The sequence below is a fragment of the Chiloscyllium punctatum genome, chromosome 4 (genome assembly GCF_047496795.1).
Source record: "Chiloscyllium punctatum isolate Juve2018m chromosome 4, sChiPun1.3, whole genome shotgun sequence".
Lineage (NCBI taxonomy): Eukaryota > Metazoa > Chordata > Chondrichthyes > Orectolobiformes > Hemiscylliidae > Chiloscyllium > Chiloscyllium punctatum.
Window position 1 is genome coordinate 37,308,332 of NC_092742.1, and position 20,812 is coordinate 37,329,143.

Here is a 20,812-nt window from a genome sequence, read left to right on the forward strand (position 1 = left end):
TAAACAAGTGCCTTAAATCAATTTTTACTGTAGAATCTTTTTTAACAAAAGGGATGTTACATCAGACAATGGCATTTCTCTTTGGATATTTCATCATCCAGTAGAAAACTCTAGAACAGCACAAAACAAGTTACAAAATGTATCTTTAAAACCCACCACTGAATAACCTTAGTGAGGCCGCATCTATGTATGGGAAAAATGATCAAGCAATTCACACTGGGGAGAAAGTTATTTTTAACATCAAAATCTTTTTGACTTTCAATGTTAAACAATATTGAAAAATAATACAAAATTGTAAAATGCTACATCTTCAAACATTTGCAGCCTTATATCCACAATATGCGATCAAGCACGATCCAAATCGATCATTCACTGAAAGAGTAAAAAGAAGTCTCAATTCATTTTATGAAAAAAAGCTATTATCTTACAGATCCTGCTTATGAAGCCAATATTTTGCTTTGTTTTTACAAAATGTAGGTCCAAAGGAGCATGCAATCAAAACCTGTAAAAGGATGCCTACATTAATATGCTCCAATTTTTGTAATATTTACTGAACTTACATTTACATAATCTACAAAGTTTTTACTTCACAAAGTTATTTACCCATTTTGTTGAGGCCTGGTCCATTTTAATGCATGGCGAGGAGGTAATGTAACTGCAGGATGGTAGAATGTGCAGTCAGCTCTCTTACAGTGGGTGCTGAATCGACATGGCTGAGAACAACATAACAATAGAGTCACAACTCTCTTTTATATTTTCACCTAAATAAATCCTCTTATTGTTTCAAGTTAATTTGCATACCTTTGGGTGGATAAAAGGGCACTCGACCTTTTTGCAATCTGGAAAAAATCGACACAAAGAACTGCTTGGATTTGTTGCGGGTGCTGCAGAACAAGAATTCTTTTTAAAAAATGCATTGTGAACAAGCCCGAAGTCAATAATTAAATAGGTACTTTCCTCTTGCTAGATAATAGACTTTGGTACCATAAGTGATAGCAGAGTAAAATGCCAGTAATTTCAGTTTACTGTGTTTATGCACTAAACTTTTACTAAGCACAAAATGTGAATTTTTTTAATAGATTAATTCCAATATTCCATTATAATGGAAGCAAACTTTGCAAATTAGTGACACAGTAATTGTACGTACCACTGCCCCTTCACCATGGGTAGGCACTGCATCCCCACAACTTAGATGTGTATTTACAGTACAATAAAGTTATTTAGAAGGAATTTAGAAGAGAAAAATTGAAAAAAGTAAAGAGACTGCAAGACTCAAATTCTGATACAAATTACATCTGCTTGAATCATCCTATCTTGAGACAATAGGATTACTTGACTTAAAAAATCAATGTCTCTCCCACTGCCTCGTGAATGTCAGGCACAAGTGAAAATCACAGCAGTACAATCTATGCAGTTCACGACACTGCCATTTCCCAGAGATCCATCAGTCTCAAATTGGAGCCTGATTTTAACATGTCCTATTGCACAAAGTTTGAGAAACTGATAGGCAGGCCTTCCACTATCAACCTGCTGGTATCAGATGTTATGAATTACAAAATGCACTTACAATCAAATAAGTTGCTTTGCTTATAAAAAAGGTCCAAAATTCACACGCAATATTTAATGCCATAGTACAGCATTCTAGGATCTGCCTTACTTCTGAGATGAAGGATGGCAGTGGAATTGAAAAAGCCAGAAGTGAGGCAAGTTCTTGCCAGCATTGTAGTAGTAACATAAAGATGTGCTCAAGTAAAACAACATTGCGTCAATATGAATAATAATCCCCTAAATGGAGGACGTAATACAAGAAACAGCATCTGAAATCACAATGCATTAGGATTTGTACGTCTAAAACCAAATCATCATATATACCAATGCATATAAACAAATCATTTCATTTAAATGTAAGAGAATCATCTGTGAATTTAAAATATTGACGTTAACATATAATGCAACCACAGGGCACAAGGCTACACAACCATCCCATTGCTGCTACATTGAATGGCCTCATCTGATTGCCTTAGTAGGTAACTGCTGTGTGTTGTGACACTACGTTAAAAGATTTCTCAGTAACAAACCCAAACAAGCAGACAAAACGCATCCAGAAACCCCAGCCACTCTCTCCTACATCAAAGACATCTCGGAAATGACTGCCAGACTACTGAGACCCCTTGGCATCATGGTAGCCCACAAACCCACCAACACACTAAAACAGCAGCTAATGAACTTGAAAGACCCTATACAGACAACAAGCAAAACTAATGTCATTTACAAAATATCTTGCAAGAACTGTAACAAACACTACATTGGGCAAACAGGCAGAAAACTAGCCACCAGGATACATGAACATCAACTAGCCACAAAAAGACATGACTCATTCTCACTAGTATCTTTATATACAGATGAGGAAGGACACCACTTCAGCTGGGACAACACATCCATCCTTGGACAAGCCAAACAGAGACATGCTTGAGAATTCCAAGAAGCATGGTGCTCCAACTGGAACTCTACCAACGAACATATTGATTTGGATCCCATTTACCACCCTGAGAAAAAGAACAGGAAATGATATCACCAACCCAAGGAAACCCAAACACATAAATAAAAAGCAGACCATATCACCAATGCTTCACTGGCCGCCCACTGATGATGTTACCTAGTATGGTGACAAAATGTCTGAAAATGAATCTTCCAGCTCAGTGAGCAAACTTACATCCAGAACCTCAACCTGAGCTACAAATCTTCTTAAAACTCGCTAAATTAGAAGGCTAAAATAATATTGGTTAATGCAGTGGATCTGTACACTGCTGTTTTGTGTGTGGGTCATCACAAATAATCCAGTCCAGGTGCCTGCTCTAAAAGGTACATTTGAAATTATATTAGGCAGTTGCAACCTAATTTTAAATGGCCTTCAACTGACAGCAGACATTCATGGGCAGTTTGGCACAAAGCTGGCACTTGGCACATGGCCAAGGTATGGTCAAGCAGTGATGATGTTGTATTATCCTCCGTTAGCAAAACCATGTAAAAACAGAATAAGTCACTGTAATTCAATTATTCCAGTTACAGAATTCAGTTACTTTCACCATTTATGCAAATTTACCTTGTGGCAATTTTAGACATTAAGATTCATGTCTACATACATGAAGCAAAATTTAATGTACAAACCTGGCTGTTTTTGAACTACCGTAGTCCTTTTGCTTGCATGTGTGTATGGACAGTCTGGCCTAATGCACTTGGAGTCATATTTGCAATTTGGATGAATAAACAGGCACTTGTCCCCAAATTTACACTTTGGAAATGTTCTGAGAAAAAAAACAAGTTATTAATGAATGCAGTCAAATGTAAAAACACCAGAAATGAACTTTCAAAATAGCATGATTTTGAAATATACATTTCTCTACAGATTTAAAATTGCTTTCAGTACAGTTTTGTAAATAAATTCCAATATTTATAAGCAAGCAAAATTGTAGAAAAATGTATAGCTTTCCAAAGGTGCTTATTTCAATTAGAACCTGGAAGACATGTATCCAATAGAATGCTCACTACACTTTCCTTAATTCGAATTAATTGATGTGAGAGCTTTTATTGAGAGTTTACAAACATGGGGCTAGGGTTCCTGCAATACTGTGGTAGAGTCCATACTTCTGGATCAGAAGATTCGGTTTTAATCCTAACTGACTCATATCTGTTATAATATATTTGAACAAGTTAATTAAAAAAATCTACAAATTTCATGCTGGATTGGGAAGAAGATTTAGTTGTTTAAAAATTGAGTCAGCTCATAGACTCATGCAATCAAAGCCAAGTGAATTACAACAATAGGCAATGCAAGGGTACTGTTATTAAAAAAAACCCCACAAATTTCTTGGTTGGAAACTAATAGAATCATAAAATGTACAGCATGGAAACAAACCCTTCGGTCCAACTTGTCCATGCCGACCAGATATCCCAACCCAACGTAGTCCCACCTGCCAGTATGGAAGTTATTCTGGCAGTTATGCAGTTAACTTAATGTTGCAATGTATGCGCAGGATCATGTTACAAAGCTCCAATAACAGATAATGGTAGTGCATTGTGATAGGCTAGTTAAAATCACTGGGAGATGAGCTAATGCTGAAGATGATAATCACTGGCAGATGAGTTAATGCTGGATAAGCACATGGATGACGATGGGATAGTGTAGGGGAACGAGCTGAGAATAGTTCACAGATCGGCGCAAAATCAAGGGCCGAAGGGTCTGTTCTGCGCTGTTTTGTTTTATGTTCTATGATGGTGTTGTAATGTGATAGATTAAGTGTGATGGAGGGAACCAGGTGGCAGACAATGATTAGTTTAGAAAGACAAAGCAAGCCAGCATGATTGGCTATGCTAATGTTATCCGATAAGCACGGGACCAACAAATTATACAAACTGGAGAAAAACAAAGAGGGAGTCAGGGAAGACATTTTGCTGGCTCCCACAGCTTTGATTTTGCAAGATTAAAGTTTAAGTTTGTGAAGGATTTTTTGCGTCTCCTGGTAGTTTTTTTTAATAGAACATGGAGTGATTCTTCCATAATACCAGCACTCGCCCCATATCTCTCCAAACCCTTCCTATTCATGTACCCATCCAGATGCCTTTTAAATATTGCAATTGCACCAGCCTCCACCAATTCCTCTGGCAGCTCATTCCATACATGTACCATCCTCTGCGTGAAAACATTGCCCCGTAGGTCTCTTTTATATCTTTCCCCCCTCACCCTAAGCCTGTGCCCTCTAGTTCTGGACTCACCCGCGCCAGGGAAGAGACTTTGTCTATTTATCCTATCCATGCCCCTCATGAGTTTATAAACATCTATAAAGGTCACCTCTCAGCCTCCAATGCTCCAGGGAAAACAGCCCCAGCCTATTCAACCTCTTCCTATAGCTCAAATCCTCCAACCCTAGCAACATCCTTGCAAATCTTTTCTGAACCCTTTCAAGTTTCACAACATCCTTCCGAAAGGAAGGAGACCAGAACTGCATGCAATATTCCAAAAGTGGCCTTACCAATGTCCTGTACAGCCCCAACATGACATCCCTATTCCTGTACTCAATACCCTGACCAATAAAGGAAAGCTTACCAAATGCCATATTCACTATCCTATCTACCTGTGACTCCACTTTCAAGGCACTATGAACCTGCACTCCAAGGTTTCTTTGTTCAGCAACACTCCCCAGGACGTTACCATTAAGGTTATAAGTCCTGCTAAGATTTGCTTTCCCAAAATGCAGTACCTCACATTTATCTAAATTAAATTCCATCTTGTTGAATTAAAACAAACAATGGCTTGAAATATTAAAGGTGGTCAAGTATTTGCACCTCTGTATCTTAAACATTCCATAGCCGCCGAAATGGAGACAACCTGTCTACAGAGCCTTCGAGAAATTGTTCCTGCTGATGAGTATCAATGTAGGCCATCTCCTATTCTATTAGCAAAACATCCAGACAATCACCTGCAGACTTAACTGAGTCGAGACCCACCTTTATACATAATCAAGTGGCAACAGGTCTCTGGTTCTGAAAGGCATTTGTCCAAAACATCCAGTTATGTAAGCCATACACCTGGTATCCAGTTATAACACTGAGGTTAAATAGTCCACTGGAAACAGTCTTGGAAGAAGTAAGCTATGTGTTTAAGAAACCATTTTCTCTGAAGACAAGCACAAGCAAAGAAATATTGAAGATGCAAAAATCTTTATTAAAAAAAACTTCAAAGCAGTGTCTAGTCCCAAAAATGTAAGAAATCAATGTTCACACTTTTAAACTGACTCTCAGCCAAAGTCAGAATACCTGACTAAAGTCTGAAGCTATGATCTACACAAATTTTCAAGAACTATATGCATTCTACCAAATTTTAAAATATTTGATTTATCTTCCCACTCTGTAATCTATCAATGGATGCATGAATTTAAAAGTGAATGTGAAAGTTGCTGCATTTTTATCAAGTACAATTTTCTATTCTCTTTAAAAACAAAGGAGTCTGTGTCTTTTATAGTCACAACACATACACTTAAAACACTCACCTGAATTGGCAAACATAAAAGAAAACCTATTGCACTCAAACAAGGAGCGAGAAGAGAGGGAAGGCATTCTACCCTTCCTCATTGGATTGTAACAGTACTTTCAATAATGTGGTAGGATTATACCAGCATGCCAATATAATCAAACTACTGAGTAAACCTCTTTACCATATGATGTGTACCAAAAATGTTCTGAAAAAAAAATCTAGAACTGAAATCCAGAAATCCAGATGTGCACAACTTTAGGAAATTTTATTTTGGTTTTGATGCGCAGATAACAATACACAATAGCTCTTGCTTCTCTTCCTCAAACCAGTTTGAAAGTTGTGCAGAGTTAAGAGAGTGAAGAACCCCATTTAATTGCATATTTAAATCTGGTAAAGTGTTAGTGAGGGAGAGACTGTCTGGGATGGTCCATGAGTTTTGAAGGGACTAACATTAAGAAACACCCTAGATTTAGAGACACAACACACAGTGGTTTATTGTATAATTTTACCTACACTTGGCACTTGAGTTCACCCAAAAGCACAGCTTTAATTTTTTTAATGTATATGTTGATGACACCTAGCTCTACCTTGCTTACCTCTTGATGTCCACCTGTTGATGGATTATCAGACCATTTATCAGATATCCCAATCTTGGATCAGGAGAAATTCAGACAAATTCATAAACGTGAAGCTATCACTTAAATTCCTGCACTGAATTGTCACTATTTTTCTCGAACGCATTCCTTGCTTTGCCTGGCAACTGTTTGCAATTAAGTTATTGTTTGCAACCATGGTACCATAAGATCCTGAGATGAGATTCCAATATCATGATCAAACCATCATTATGACTACCCATCACCACTTCAGTATCTTTGTCCAACTTAACTGTTGCTGATAGCCTCATTTACAGTCTTGCTGTCTCTAGACACAACCGTTCCAAAGCTTAACTAGCTGGTTTCCAAATTCTATTCTCGTAAACTTAAGGCCATTCAAACTCCATCCTACTAACAGATCTAACATCTACTCCCAGTCAAGTAGTCTCTTGATTTTAAAACCCTTATTCTTATTTCCAAGTCATCCTCTGGTCCATCCCTCCCTATCTTTGTAATTACCTTCAATCCCATAACACTCTAACATATTTACCCTCTAGCATCCCCAATTTCAATGGCTTCACCATTAAAACGTAGAAGAGTAAGGCACAGGAAAGAGGCCCTTGACCTACCACTTCTGCGCTGACCATGACATAGTTCAAAACTAATTCATCTGCCTTCATAGGGTCCATATCCCTCTATTCTCTGCCTATCCATTCCTCAAACATAGCAAAAGCAGATATGTTAGCAACCTCCCCTAGCACATTCTAGGCCCTGTGTGTAAAATAACTTGGCTCTCACACCCCTTTTAAACTTCCCCCCAACCTTAAACTTATACCCCTAGTATGACATATCCATCCTAAGAAAAAAACTTTTGACTGTCCACCCTATCCATGTCTCTCATAATTTTATACAATTCTATCAGGTCATACCTCAGCCTCTGACACTCTAGCGAAAACAATCTAGCTTTGTCCAACCTCTCCTTATAAGTAATCAATCCAGTCCATACAATATTCTGATAAAAACCGAACGAACTGTAGGCGTTGTAAATCGGAGAGAGAAAACAGATGTTGCTGGAAATGCTCAGCAGGTCTGGCAGCATCTGTGAAGAGAAATCAGAACCTCATAACTGCAGATCTGAGGGTCACCAGACCCGAAACAATAACTCTGATTTCTCTTTACAGATGCTGCCAGACATGAACTTTTCCAGCAATTTCTGTTTTCGTTTCCAATATCCCGATAAACCCCTTTTCTAACCTCTCCACAGCTTCCACATCCTTCCTATACATAGTAACCAGCATTTCACACAATACTCTAAATGTGGCCTGAAGTTATACACAGTTGCAACATAACTTGCCAACTTTTATACTCACAGCCCTGACTGATGAAGGCAAGCATGCCGCATGCCTCGTTTATCATCTTATCTACTTGTGTTGCTACTTTCAGAGAGCTGTGAACTTGTGTCCCAAGATCTCTCTCTGTATATCAATGCTCCTAAGGATCCTGCCATTTACTGTAAATTTTCCTTTTACATTTGACCTCCCAAAATACATCACACACTCGTCCAGATTAAACTCCATCTTCCATTTTCTGCCCAACTTTCCAACTGATCTATATCTTGCTGAATTCTTTGACAACTTTCCTCACTATCCACAACTCCACTGATTTTGCAAACTTACTAAATCAGATCACCTACACTTTCACCCAAATCATTTAATTATATCACAAATAACACAGGACCCAGCACTGATCCTTACAGACACCACTGATCATAGACCTCCAGTCAGAAAAACACCCCTTCACAACTACCATCTCTCTTACTTGACCAAGCCAATTTTTGTGCTCAACCTACCAACTCATAGTGGTTTGACCTTCCGGACCAGCCTGCCATTAAGACCTTATCAAATGCATTAATAAAGTCTATTTAGACAACATCCACTGCCCTACCACAATCATCTTCATCACTTCTTCAAATAAACTAAAAACAAATTTGATACACAAGATCTCCCCCACACAAAGCCATGTTAATTATCCCTAATAAGCCCATTCTTTTCCAAATGCCAAGTAAATTCCTGTCCCTAAGAACCTTCTCCAATAATTTCCCTACCACTGATGTAAGACTTAACAGCCTATAACTTCCTGATTACGACTTGCCCTTTTTAAACAAAGGAACCATTTTGGCTATTCTCCAATCTTCTGGTACCTTGACTGTGATTAAAGAGGATGCAAAGTTCTCTGACAAGGTCTTAGCAATCTCCTTCCTTGCCTCCCTCAGTATCCTGGGATAGATCCTATCAGGACCTGGGCACTTAACTACATTAATGTTTTTCAAGACACCCAAGACCACCTCCTTAATGTCTACATGCCCAAGAATATCAACGTACCTCTGCCTAATGTTACCATCATCCATGACTTTCTCCTTGATGAATACTGATGCAAAGCATTCTTTAAGGACCTTGCCCACTTCTCTGGCTCCACACTAATTCCTTCCTCTGTCCTTGTGTAAATCTATCCTGTCCCTAGCCACCCTCTTGCTCCTAATATAGATGTAAAATGTCTTTGGATTCTCTTCAATCCTACCTGCCAAGGACATTTCATAGCACTTTTTTAACCCTCCTAATTTCTTGTTTCGGTTCTTTCCTGTTTGCTTGAGACTTGAGCCTTGTTTAATTTTAATTTCCTAAATCTTGCATATGCTTCCTTTTTGAATAACTTATGTCATCCTGGGTTCCTGAATTTTACCATTCTTATCTTTCAACTTCACAGGATCATGATGGCTTTGATCAACTGGCCTTTAAAAGACTCCTACATGTCACATTGGATTTACCCTCAAACAACTGCCCCCAGTCTACTTTCTTCAGTTTCTGTTTAATACTGTTGTAATTAGCCTTCCCCTAATTAAGCACTTTCACACGAGGACCAGTCTTACCCAGTTCATTAAGCTTGCTTCACCATTCAAAACTATCACAGCTGATCATCCAACTCCGTACCCTTTTCCCATTTTGGTTATTGCCTTCAACTTCACAGGATCATGATGGCCCTGATCAACTGGCCTTTAAAAGACTCCTTACATGTCACATGTGGATTTACCCTCAAACAACTGTTCCCAGTCTAATTTCTTCATCTGAGGCATCGTAAATGCTGAACATTAGTGGGGATAATCACTGATGACTGCACACTGACCTCATGATGGAGGGAAGATCATTGATGAAACAGTGAAGATGAGTGGGTCTAAGACACTGTGCTGAGGAACTCCTGCAGAGATATCCTGGAGCTGAAATAACTGACTTCTAGCAACTACAACCATCTTCCTATGGGCAAGATATGATTCTAACCGGCAGAGTTTTCACCCAATTCTCACTGATTCCAGTTTTGGACGGAGTCAATGTCTGTGTTTACCCTTACATTTCAGTGAATTAATCTTGAACATAATAGTTATTTAAAGGGACAATATAAACACAACTTAAAAAAATTACATAATTTCTCTACAATACAAACTTGCAAAGGGAATTTGGTGGAAAATCAACAATCTGATGGGCAAGTTCCTCACTGAACTCCTCCTTCAAATTTCACAGTGATTCCACACAACTAATATTTGAGTTACAATTTCCAGGTTCAAACTGCTATCTAAGGGACAGCGTAAAGAGAATGAGGGAGGGATGAAAAACATGGAAGTAACCACCCCATCAACTCAGTAACAATGTCCTCAGACCAGAAGTTGTCTAAGCCAAGTTCTGGTTTTCTCTTACTGACAAATATTTCTCTCTCCTTTTCTCACACTTTTTAGATTCCTTCCCAAACTGCATGGAGGCCCTTTCACCTCAGATTACAGGCCACCTCTTGTTGATATTGACACAGGCAGGATTATGCATGTGACTCACACATTGCAGTTCCTGTAAATTCAGAGCCTGATAGTCATACATGATATAATGATAGGTAGTTTCATTCATTCTCATCCTCGTCAAGCCTCGCTTCCCTCTGGTCCCCCTCAGCCTTGTCTGATCCAGCATCCTTCCACTTAATTCAACACAATAAGGGATATTCTATTCTATACTGGATCCAAGGCAGCCCTGATGTAATCTTGCTCCCACGGCCCTAGGTTAAGCTTCACTAATGTCCTCCCATTCCCATCACTATCCATAGTGAAGCCTCACTCTGCAAGCTATTCAACCCTAATCATATTCCAGCTGGCTTTATACAGTCCTTAGCAGTTCAACAGCCCAAAGGTCCACTTCAAAAGAACCAAAAATAAAGGGAGAGAAAAAAATAACTTAAAGGAAACTTCAAAAACCTCAATCTTAACAGCTCTGTACAACCTCTTCCATCAGATAAACGTTTTGACGATCTTATCTAATATCACTTTATGTAGCTCTTTATCATCATCTGTTCTATAATGGACCCCGTGAAATGACTTGAGTGTTGTGCTATGGTGGAAAGAACCTTAAAGATTGCTATGGTTGTGATATATGATAATATGATACATTAATCACCAAAGTCCAAATAAACAAATTCCCTGCATATTTGAGCAGAATTTTCACAGTCAAGATGTCAATTTCTTTCACATTTGTGGAATTTAAGAGAGGTGAATTTGCATCAGCATCAAAATGGTCCCCAAAGAAATTGTTGCCAACTAATGTTTTATTTTGTAGATTAGCTTTCAAATCATAACTATGAACAGCTCCATATTCAAAGATAGTTACGTCAAATGTACCGAATTTCTCTGAAATCATTGTTAAATTGGTTTTAAAACTGTTCTGTTAGCCAAATTAACATATTAACAAAATCAAAGCCAAAATCAAGCAAAGTGAAGCACCATTGCATCCTTTCATTTTCTTGAAAATCGTTTAGTCCTCTTCAATTAAGAATCACAAGTTAATAAAAACAAATGCAGGCCACCACTGAAGCATTGTTTTAGCCTACAGTTAATTAATACTCAAAAGCAAAGACAGAAATAAACATTCAATGGAAGTTAAATCTAGAATCCTGGATGCCATAAAACAGGAGTATTTTGTGCTTTTTCTTAAAAGGTACTCACTTGCATGAAGCTACAGGATGATGATACATACATTCATCACCATTTTTACATGCAGGCCAGTATTTGCATCGCTCTAGAACTTTTTGCCGTTTTACTTGAAAGTTGTGGTCATCAATCTCTTCTAAAGTAGAAAATAAACAGAACTTTATTCAACATATTAAGCTCACACTGAATGAACATGTTTTAGCATTACTTTCTTCTTTTTAAACAAGGATTATGAATTATAATGATTTATTACTTAAAGAAAAGGTTTTACAAAATGACTTTCCAAAATTACTCTGCATAATTTTTTTTACTGTTTCAAATTGAATTCAGTTTTTAAAATATTTTTTAAAACATCTTTAACATTTTCTATTTCCTTGAATCCCCCAGCCTCAGTCACCACTTCTTCAAGTCCAACAGAGGAAACCACTCAGTGATTCAGCAAATCTGGCTTCACCTTCTTTGCTAAAATCACCCATGCAACCTGAAGAACAACATAACTGCATCACTACCTAATCTTGAATAAGTAGACCAAGCTTGTGAGACCCCAAGACAATCCATTCAGCTGTTTTCCAATATCTAGTAAATCCAATCCAATCTCCAAATCTCTTCCCTAGCACCATGATAATTGATCCTGATGTGCTTTCTAAACTTCACTTTGCAGAAAATATTTACACGGAGAAGATTCCCTCGAAACCTTTTCCTAAGCAACCTCCTTTCCAGACCCTTACCCTGACAGTTCAATAAATTGTACACATGTCCAGTGTCCCTGTAAACCATCCCCTTTCTCCTTCTACCTTTTCTCACCCACTGTCACTATAAATATCCATCTCTACTTTCCATGCAACTTCATGTTTGAACCTGTCCAATCCTGCCACAGGAGTGTAACAGCTGAAATCATAAATACAATTCCGTTCCAAAATGAACGACCTCCTCTGCAACACTCAGCACAGTTAACCATCGTACAAACACTTTTCTTCCATTATCTGGAACAGTGGGACTGCTATTGTTTGACTTGACCATTACCTAACTAATCAAAGGCAAAAATTGTCCTGACATGGCTTCTAGCACCTCCTCACAGATTCCCACTAAATCCTCCAAAGGACCTCCTTACCTACATGTTACATTTTAATATCACCTGCAGACATGGAATAGGACTCTTCATGAGCTGATGACAACCAATGTTTCCATTCTATTATTTATCTTTCCTTCCCTAATACCTTTGCATTGTCTGACTGTTTGTCAGAAATCAGTCCTAGATAAGTCACAACTACCTCTACCTAAACACTGGGAAGACTGCAGGCATAACTTTCAGTTCCTGCCAAATCCAACCACTTGTCCAGCCATCATCTCAGGCTGAAGCAGACTGGTACAACCTAGGCATCTAATTTGACCACAACTGAGTTTCTGACTTCTTTAATCACAAATGTCACTTTCCATCATGAAAGCATTGTTTGCCCCCAACTAATTGCTGTTGAAATCCTCATCCTTGTTTCTGCCACTTCAAGACTTCAAGACTCGGTTCATCTTTGCTCTATCTTCTGTAAATTAAATGTCATCTCAAAGTCTGCTGTTCACATCTTTCCTCCACACTGTCCTTTTTGTACAAATATCCAAGAAATAAAATCAATCCGGGATCAAATAACCTTTTAGAATGAAGTAAGACTAATATTAATCATGGAACATTGAGGACATTACAGTTTCAATGCATTACTTCTTTCTCCCTGCCCATACCCTTCCAATGTTCTAACAATAAAAACAAGAGACATCTTGATGGTAAAGGAAAGAGAATAAATTAATATAAATAATGAATTAACAAATTTTCTGGACTACGAATAAATCAAGTTTGATGGGCCAATTGACATTTCCTTAGTTTTTAAAAAATACCATCAGATTCCTTCAATGGCTCAGCAGCATTCTGTGCTGACAATCTGTATTTCCTTCCAGCCTCTTGCAGAAGACCCCCTTGTTCCATTATTTCTGTCTCCTCTTCTTGTTCTGAACTATATCCAGGAGGACTGGGAATGCCATCCAATGTCACAATAAATTTAGGACTTGATTCCTCAGAGTCACGTTGATCTCTATCAAAGAATTTTAAAAATATTAATTAATAACAAAGCTAACTGAACTTTTAAAATTATATATTTCACAAGACATATGATTCAATACAGATATAACAAAAAACTTTCTGCATAGTAGCTGAGGAATTCATTTAAAGCTGTTGCTTTAATAATTAGATGAAACACCATTTCAGCCACTATTCTTCTTGTAGATGCTTAAAAGATTAATTGAGGACAGTTAGCAAGAATCTGTTGAGATAAGGCAAGGTTGAATGAAGTAAATTATTCAAGGAAGTCAGATCATGGATCAGAATACGAGAATTACTGCAAGTGAGTGCGGGAGTCCCCAGTTTACAAACACTAGTACTTACTTGCATACAAATCGACTCGCAAATGGACTGAGGAACAGAACTTGCTTCCAACCTAGGAACAGTTTGTATTTTGAAAAAGACTCAAAGGTATCACATAAAGAACTAGCTGTGAAAGTCGAGATATTAAAAGAAATATAACCTTGTATATTGGTGATTAGGTGACAGCAAGCAGAATGTCAGTTAAAAGAATGCTTAGTTTGGCAAGCTGTGCGCCCAGAACTCTGGCCTGGAATATCTTTACCAATACAAAAACTGAGGAAAATGCAAGAGTATGGACATAAAACAATGGAATGAGATTACATGTAATTTTATGTTCTTTTTTAAAATGAAGAACGTAAGGGATTCTTGCTCATAAGAACGTAATCTCAAAAGATATAGGAGCAGAATTAGGCCATTCAGCCCATCGAGTCTGCTCCGCCATTCGATCATAGCTGTTATGTTTCTCTTGTTGTCAGATAAGTTAGCCAGTTGAAAACCCAGGAAAGAATGAGGGGCAGATGTAGTTCATTGTAAACAAAAGTATTTCTGGGTAATGGGAACATGATTCTTGCAACATTTTTGGACTTTCTATATATTGGTCCCAAAAGTTAGTTTTTAATATTTACAGACAGCTGAGAACATTACTTACAATGATTTTAAAATGGAACAATGGATGAAATAAGCTATTAACTGGTGTATGTTTTTCACTAAGCATTAGCTTTGAGAGGATAAGACTGATGGAGTAGGATCTTATGCTAAAAGAACTTACAATGTACTCAATATGGAGCTTAACTGAGTGTAAAAGTGCAAAACCTTCCATTTGGAAACATCAGCATCTCATTTAATAATGTATTTTTGATTTAATAGATTGCATTAAAGGTCCTTATACATGTTGAGGAATATGGTATTTTGAATGTCTATTGTCCTCCGGCCCACCCTCTTAAATTTCTGACTGATGCACTAAGCTGACGGCCTTGGTATCGTAGTATATCATTATAGAGGGAGACTTTAATTGTTGCGGGTAGGAGGTTTCTCGGGAGACATCAAGCAATTACGGAAGATAGAGGATAGAGAATTAGAGGTGGAGACCACTCTGAAAACTTGAGAGGACATAGGACCTCAGTCCACTTACAAGTCGATTCTTCATAGAGCTCATCTGGCCCCAGATCGTCTTGCGAAATTTAAGCAGGGTGCGTCTTCATTGTGCCCCAAGTGTAAAATAAATACAGGTACCCTCACTCATTGTTTGTGGTCCTGCCACAGACTTCGTGCGTACTAGAGTGCTGTGGCAGGAATAATAGAGGGGGTCTTCAGGACCAAAATGAAGGTGGATCCAGTGTCTCTTTTCCTGAGTTCACTGAATTTATCTCCCTTCGATGTACGTGGGAAAAAGCTTTTTAACATCCTCACTTATTGTGCGAGGGACAACACTCCTATATACTGAGTGTCTGAGAATCCACTGGGTCTGTCAGCGTGACATAATTATGGAACACATCCCTTTGGACTTTCTTACAAACATGGTACACGAGAAAACGGACAATTTTTATAAGACATGGCAGCCCTTTTTGAATTATTTGGAAGCAGATCTGTCTGCCAAGTTGTGCAGGTTAGATGAATCAGCCATGCTAAATTGCCCATAGCGTTCAGGGGTAAATATAGGATAATAGGGTATGAGAATGTGTGAAGTGGGTTACTCTTTGAAAGGTCGGTATGGACTTATTGGGCTGAAGGGCCTGTGTCCACATCGTAGGGATTCTATTCTAAGCCCATGGGTTTACCTACTGCCATGGACTCCACTTGACCAAGGCACCACTACTTGTAGTGATTGGAACAAGGTAAAAACATCAGCCAGGTGGATTTCATAGACTATGAGTTCCATGATGGGGGCTGTTAACCTAGTCCAATCAGGGACACCTAGCTGACAGATGTAAACAGGAGTGATCAAATGTCATTGTTACTGTTTTGTAATGATTGAAACTGGGATTTGAGGTTCCTTATTTCCCTGAAAACTGGTTGAATGGTAGGGTTTAGGGCCTGGCTTTGCCAGTCCTCTCCCTTGTAAAATTGCTGTTTCTCTGTATACAGCTGTTAATGTAAATTATTTTGTAAACTGTGAATTGTTTAATAAAATAAAAGGTAAAAAAAAACAGGAGTGATCAGTATTAAGGAGTAGAAGAAAAAATAAGAGTACCGGTGGTTCTGTTCATTCAAAAATTTGGCTCTGTGCTAGCTGGGTCAGTGTCTTGTACTATGCACATGTAAATAAAGGGTGACTTGGTCACGGGATACCAGCCTTCACCATCTTCTCAAAAGCACTTAGAGATGGTCAGTACATACTGGCCTAGCCAGTGACACCAACATCCAGTGTATGAAGTTTCAACATAATATAATGGCAGTTGAATTTCTGAAGTATCACAAGGAATCAGCTTGAGGGGAACGGAGCACTGCTGCTATTACAAACACAAAGCCCATTTGACTCGTGCTTGGGACCTTATAGTCTAAATTGTATGAATGGTCAAAGCATGAATGAAATTTTACTCATAGTATTAGTCCTTTAGAAAAGGTTGGCTGCACTCCCATCTTTGTGGTCACTATGGCTTCATATAAACAGAATCAGGAGTGGCAGGCCCTGCTCAAATAAGATTATGTCTGAACTGAATATTCAATCTCTCCTAACCTTGACAATATTTCATCCCTTCACTTATAGTGAATTGATCTACTTTTGCTTTGAAACTATTCAAAGACTGTGCTTCCACCATTTTTTGAGGAGAGTGAAAGACTCATGACCCAAAAAAAAGTCTCATCTGTCTTAAATGGAAAAGCGTTTTTTGTTAATAAAGCAGTGACACTACTTTTAGAATCTGTCATAAATGAAACAGCCTTTCCACATGCAATCTACCAAGACTCCAGGATCTTATATATTTAAACCAAGTCAACTCCTACTCTTCTAAATTCAGCAGATAGCCAGTCCAACCTTTCCTCATAAGACAACCAGCTAATACCAAGTATGAGTCTATTAAATCTTCTCTGCTTCCAACACATTTACATCCTTCTATAAATAAAGATACCAATGCAGTAGAGTACTCTAGATGAGGCCCACCAATGATCTGTATAACTGAAGCATAACATCCTTACATTTCTGTTGAAAACTTTCTTGTTATAAAAGGAAAGTATCCCATTAAATCTTCTTGATTACTCTGCTGTATCTGCATGCTAACTTCTTGTGCCTTATTCACCAGAAAACACTCAAATCCCTTTACACCTCGCAGTCATTCTGTTTAAGCAATGCTCGTTTTTTTATTCTTCCTGATAAAGTGAACAACTTCACATCTTCTTAACTTTGTACTCCACGTGTGAAGTTTTTGCCCATTCATTCAAATTATCCATATCCATCTGTAACTTCCTTGTCATCTTTACTGCATAATTCCTACCTTACCTTGTTGTCTTCTGCAAATGTAGCTACCTTCAATCTTCTCATCCAAGTCATTGATGTAAATTTTAGGAAGTTGAGGTCCCAGTACAGACCCTCTGTGGGACTCAACTCAACACACATCTTCTCTCCAGACTAATGTGCTGACCCCTACACAATAAGCTTTTATTAAGCACAATAATATTTTATGTGAAACTTTATCAAATACCTTCTGGAAATCTGAGTACCTGTTTCCCTTTTCCCCAATACATTACACCTTCAAAGAATTACAAAAAACTTGGTTTCTCTTCCACAAAATTGCTGAAAAACATTGACTTTGCCCAATTTTCTTGACAGTATCCAAATGCTGGCTATTGCATATTTAAATTTAATATCAACGCATCAAATGTTTCACAAATTACTTCTTTTAAAGATCTTGCATATCGTTTCTAACAATTTGTTAGCTCACAGATCCAACAATTTACTCAGTACCACTTCCCTGCTGACTGTAATTTTCCTGAGTTCCTCTCTTCCTTCCATTCCTTGATTTATGGCTATTTGTGATGGTATTTGCGTAATTCTAAAGAGACGATAAAACACTATGAATAATGCTATTATGTCCAGATACCATTGAGCCTTGTAGTAGGCAAAAAAGGTACTCACTTGGCTTGTACCACACGATCTTGTTCTGCTGATACACCTTCAATGTAAACTGCAACTTTTCCCTGGAGTTTGGGTTCCACTCCTTCCAATACAGGTTTCTTCAAGATGAACGATCTAGTGTCACCACCTGGTCTTCCTTCTACTGATTTCACTGTCAAATCAATAAATAACGTATTTGATGGAGACTTCAGACAAATATGGCAAGATAAGACTCCATAGCACCAAATAGCGATGTAATTAAAAAATGGGGAATTCGGACTTTATTTTCACTTACTAAGTCTCCAGTCTCCATTATGCCATATGCTATGTTGGGTAAATGCAATGCATGTAATTTACACTTGTATCTCTTAACCACTTTAGGACAGATTTAAGAACCTGCTCCTACAAATATGTCCGTGAATGAACTGTGAGGTAAGGGCCATGTATAACAAATCAGAACTGCTGGCCTACAGCAAAACAGTTATCAAGTTTATTTTTACAAGATCAAAAAGCGAAGAGGTAGTCATATATATATGTCTTGACTACAGAAATAGTTCAATCTCACAATCCATAACTGACCGCCAAACACATGTATAGCACAGCTGTATGGCAGATGTATAAAGAACAATTTGCATTATATTTAACCTGAGGAAATGTAGGTAAATTGTTCTGCAACTTCAAGGAATGGAAGATTTTTAAATATTACATTCTGTAGTATCCAACAATGTATACTGCTATAACACACAGCATAAAGCATTCTATATGGAGAAAAAAAAATATAGGCACAAGCCTCGATTAAATTTGAGAACAATAAAAGAAAGATGCTTAAGAAAAGCATAGTGGAGGACAGCAAGAATGAATGTTAATTTGGGATATAGTTACTGAAGACAACAGCAAGCTAGCTGAATGTGGAGCCACCAAAGGGAATGGGGAACAAATGTATCCCAGTCTCAGAAAAATGACATCTGACAGGGGCCACTAAGTTGACATTCAGTATGTTGAGAGGGGTGCTAGCATTCAATAAACGAGATATACCCCAAAATAGCTTCAACATTTAAAGTTTGAGAGTGGGAAAGAACTAACTAAGAAAAAAAATCTAAGATTGAAAAGATTACAAATACATTAAAGAATGGAAACACTGAAAACGTTATTTTGAAATAGAGTTACTCCTTTAGGAGAGTAATAATCATTGTTCTGATCCCAATTTCTGATATTTTTATATGAATCATCTTGACTAAAAAAGTAATTTTGGTTCTTACAGTAAAGCTTTTGTACAGGCTGTTCAGCTTTATCAATCTGCAGTTGCACGCTATGTTGATCTGGTTTGTCTTCTACATGAATCACTTCAATTTCATTGCTTTCACATACAGCCCGAGTTCTAGGTGCCACAGGGACAGTCTGTCTCTGAGAAACTACTGCACAAAAGGAAAACATGATCACAAAAGTAGTTTCTTTAAAACACCTTCATCTTATTTCAATTTAATCATTGGAAACATTGGGTGAAAAAACTGAATTAATAATTTAGCTTATACTGTTAAATCCTCACCGATTAAAAAAAAACACATTAATCAAATCTGTTGATCAGCTTTGGGAGGAAGTAGCATCAGAAAGAAATATTTTGATACAACATTTGCCCAGTAATGCAAAATATTCACACTTGAAGAAACAGTTACATTAATAAAATCAGCATTATAAAACCAAAGTCAATTTTTGTTAGAATTTGGATACAGTGTCACTTGATTATATTGTGTATTATGACTAACTCCAAAACTGAAGTCCAGATTAAGAATATTAAAAAGGTTTTGATAAAATATACTTCTTTCATAAATACAATTTGTTCAAACCATCCTTAGCACTTTACAACAGGAGAGTAATTTAACTTCACAAAATAGATATTATGTGGGAAATGCATGTTTGTGCACCGCTTAGTTTGCTGCTTACCATTTGCACCTGGAAACAGTTCACAGAGAATAAGATTGTTTGCTTTCGATTTGTAAATCAGTAATCTGGTGCCAGATTTTGTACTGCAAGGTACTGGTGAGGATAAAGGGTCAGGATCAGCGATTTGAAGTTGCCAAACCTGGCTTTTAAAACATCAAGGATTTTTTTTTAAACGGAGTAGAAAAGGTCTTGAGTTTCAGTAAAACTGAAACCAATGATGGTTTCAAAAGATAATTGAAGGATTTAAGCTTGAATGTAAAGGAGCTTCAGTAAGACTGATATTCAAGCAACCAAATTAGAGCCAATAACAATCTGGAGGCCTTAGTTCTTATAAACAATTATACACATTCAGAGGCCACATGAAAAGAAACTTTGACAAATATTTCATTTGAATTTATATTACCTGGTGGATAGTTTGTTGTCTTGCTTACAGATTTCTGGGCCTCTGTGATAGCTTTTAGTATTAGATTCTTATTGGCCTGCTTAGAAGGTGGTAAAGTAGGCCTGAAAAGCAAACAAATTAACCTCAAATTCATTTTTTTCAAACCTTATGTTATTTACAAACACCAAAAGATTCTGCTTAGTATGATTAACTAGTCTTTTCTGAGGATACATAGACATAGGAAGAAGTCCATGGGGTGGTAGGTAAGTTATTAGCTTCTTAAAGTGTCAAAATGAGTTGTTTATTGTAAAAGTGAGAAAAATATCGACAGATTAAGTAGAATCATAGAGTAATACAGCATGGATCAAGCCCTTCAATCCAAACAGGTCC

The 20,812-nt window shown here is 37.6% G+C and overlaps 1 protein-coding gene across 2 annotated transcripts in view; it reads right to left on the minus strand.

Annotated features, from left to right (window-relative positions):
- Positions 1-8: 8 nt before the first annotated feature.
- zc3h14 (zinc finger CCCH-type containing 14) overlaps positions 9-20,812 on the minus strand; it is a 54,321-nt gene continuing 33,517 nt past the window's right edge. Inside the window, exons 8-16 of one of the 2 annotated variants that reach the window (XM_072568402.1) lie at positions 20,444-20,544; positions 19,359-19,511; positions 18,121-18,271; positions 13,526-13,719; positions 11,657-11,777; positions 3,169-3,305; positions 802-884; positions 604-713; positions 9-372 (exon numbers count right to left, since the gene is read on the minus strand). In XM_072568402.1, the coding sequence (XP_072424503.1) occupies positions 366-372; positions 604-713; positions 802-884; positions 3,169-3,305; positions 11,657-11,777; positions 13,526-13,719; positions 18,121-18,271; positions 19,359-19,511; positions 20,444-20,544 (1,057 nt within the window). In that variant the 3' untranslated portion in view covers positions 9-365. Of the gene's footprint in view, positions 373-603; positions 714-801; positions 885-3,168; positions 3,306-11,656; positions 11,778-13,525; positions 13,720-18,120; positions 18,272-19,358; positions 19,515-20,443; positions 20,545-20,812 lie in introns of both variants that reach the window. The other variant, XM_072568401.1, reaches the window with a different exon arrangement.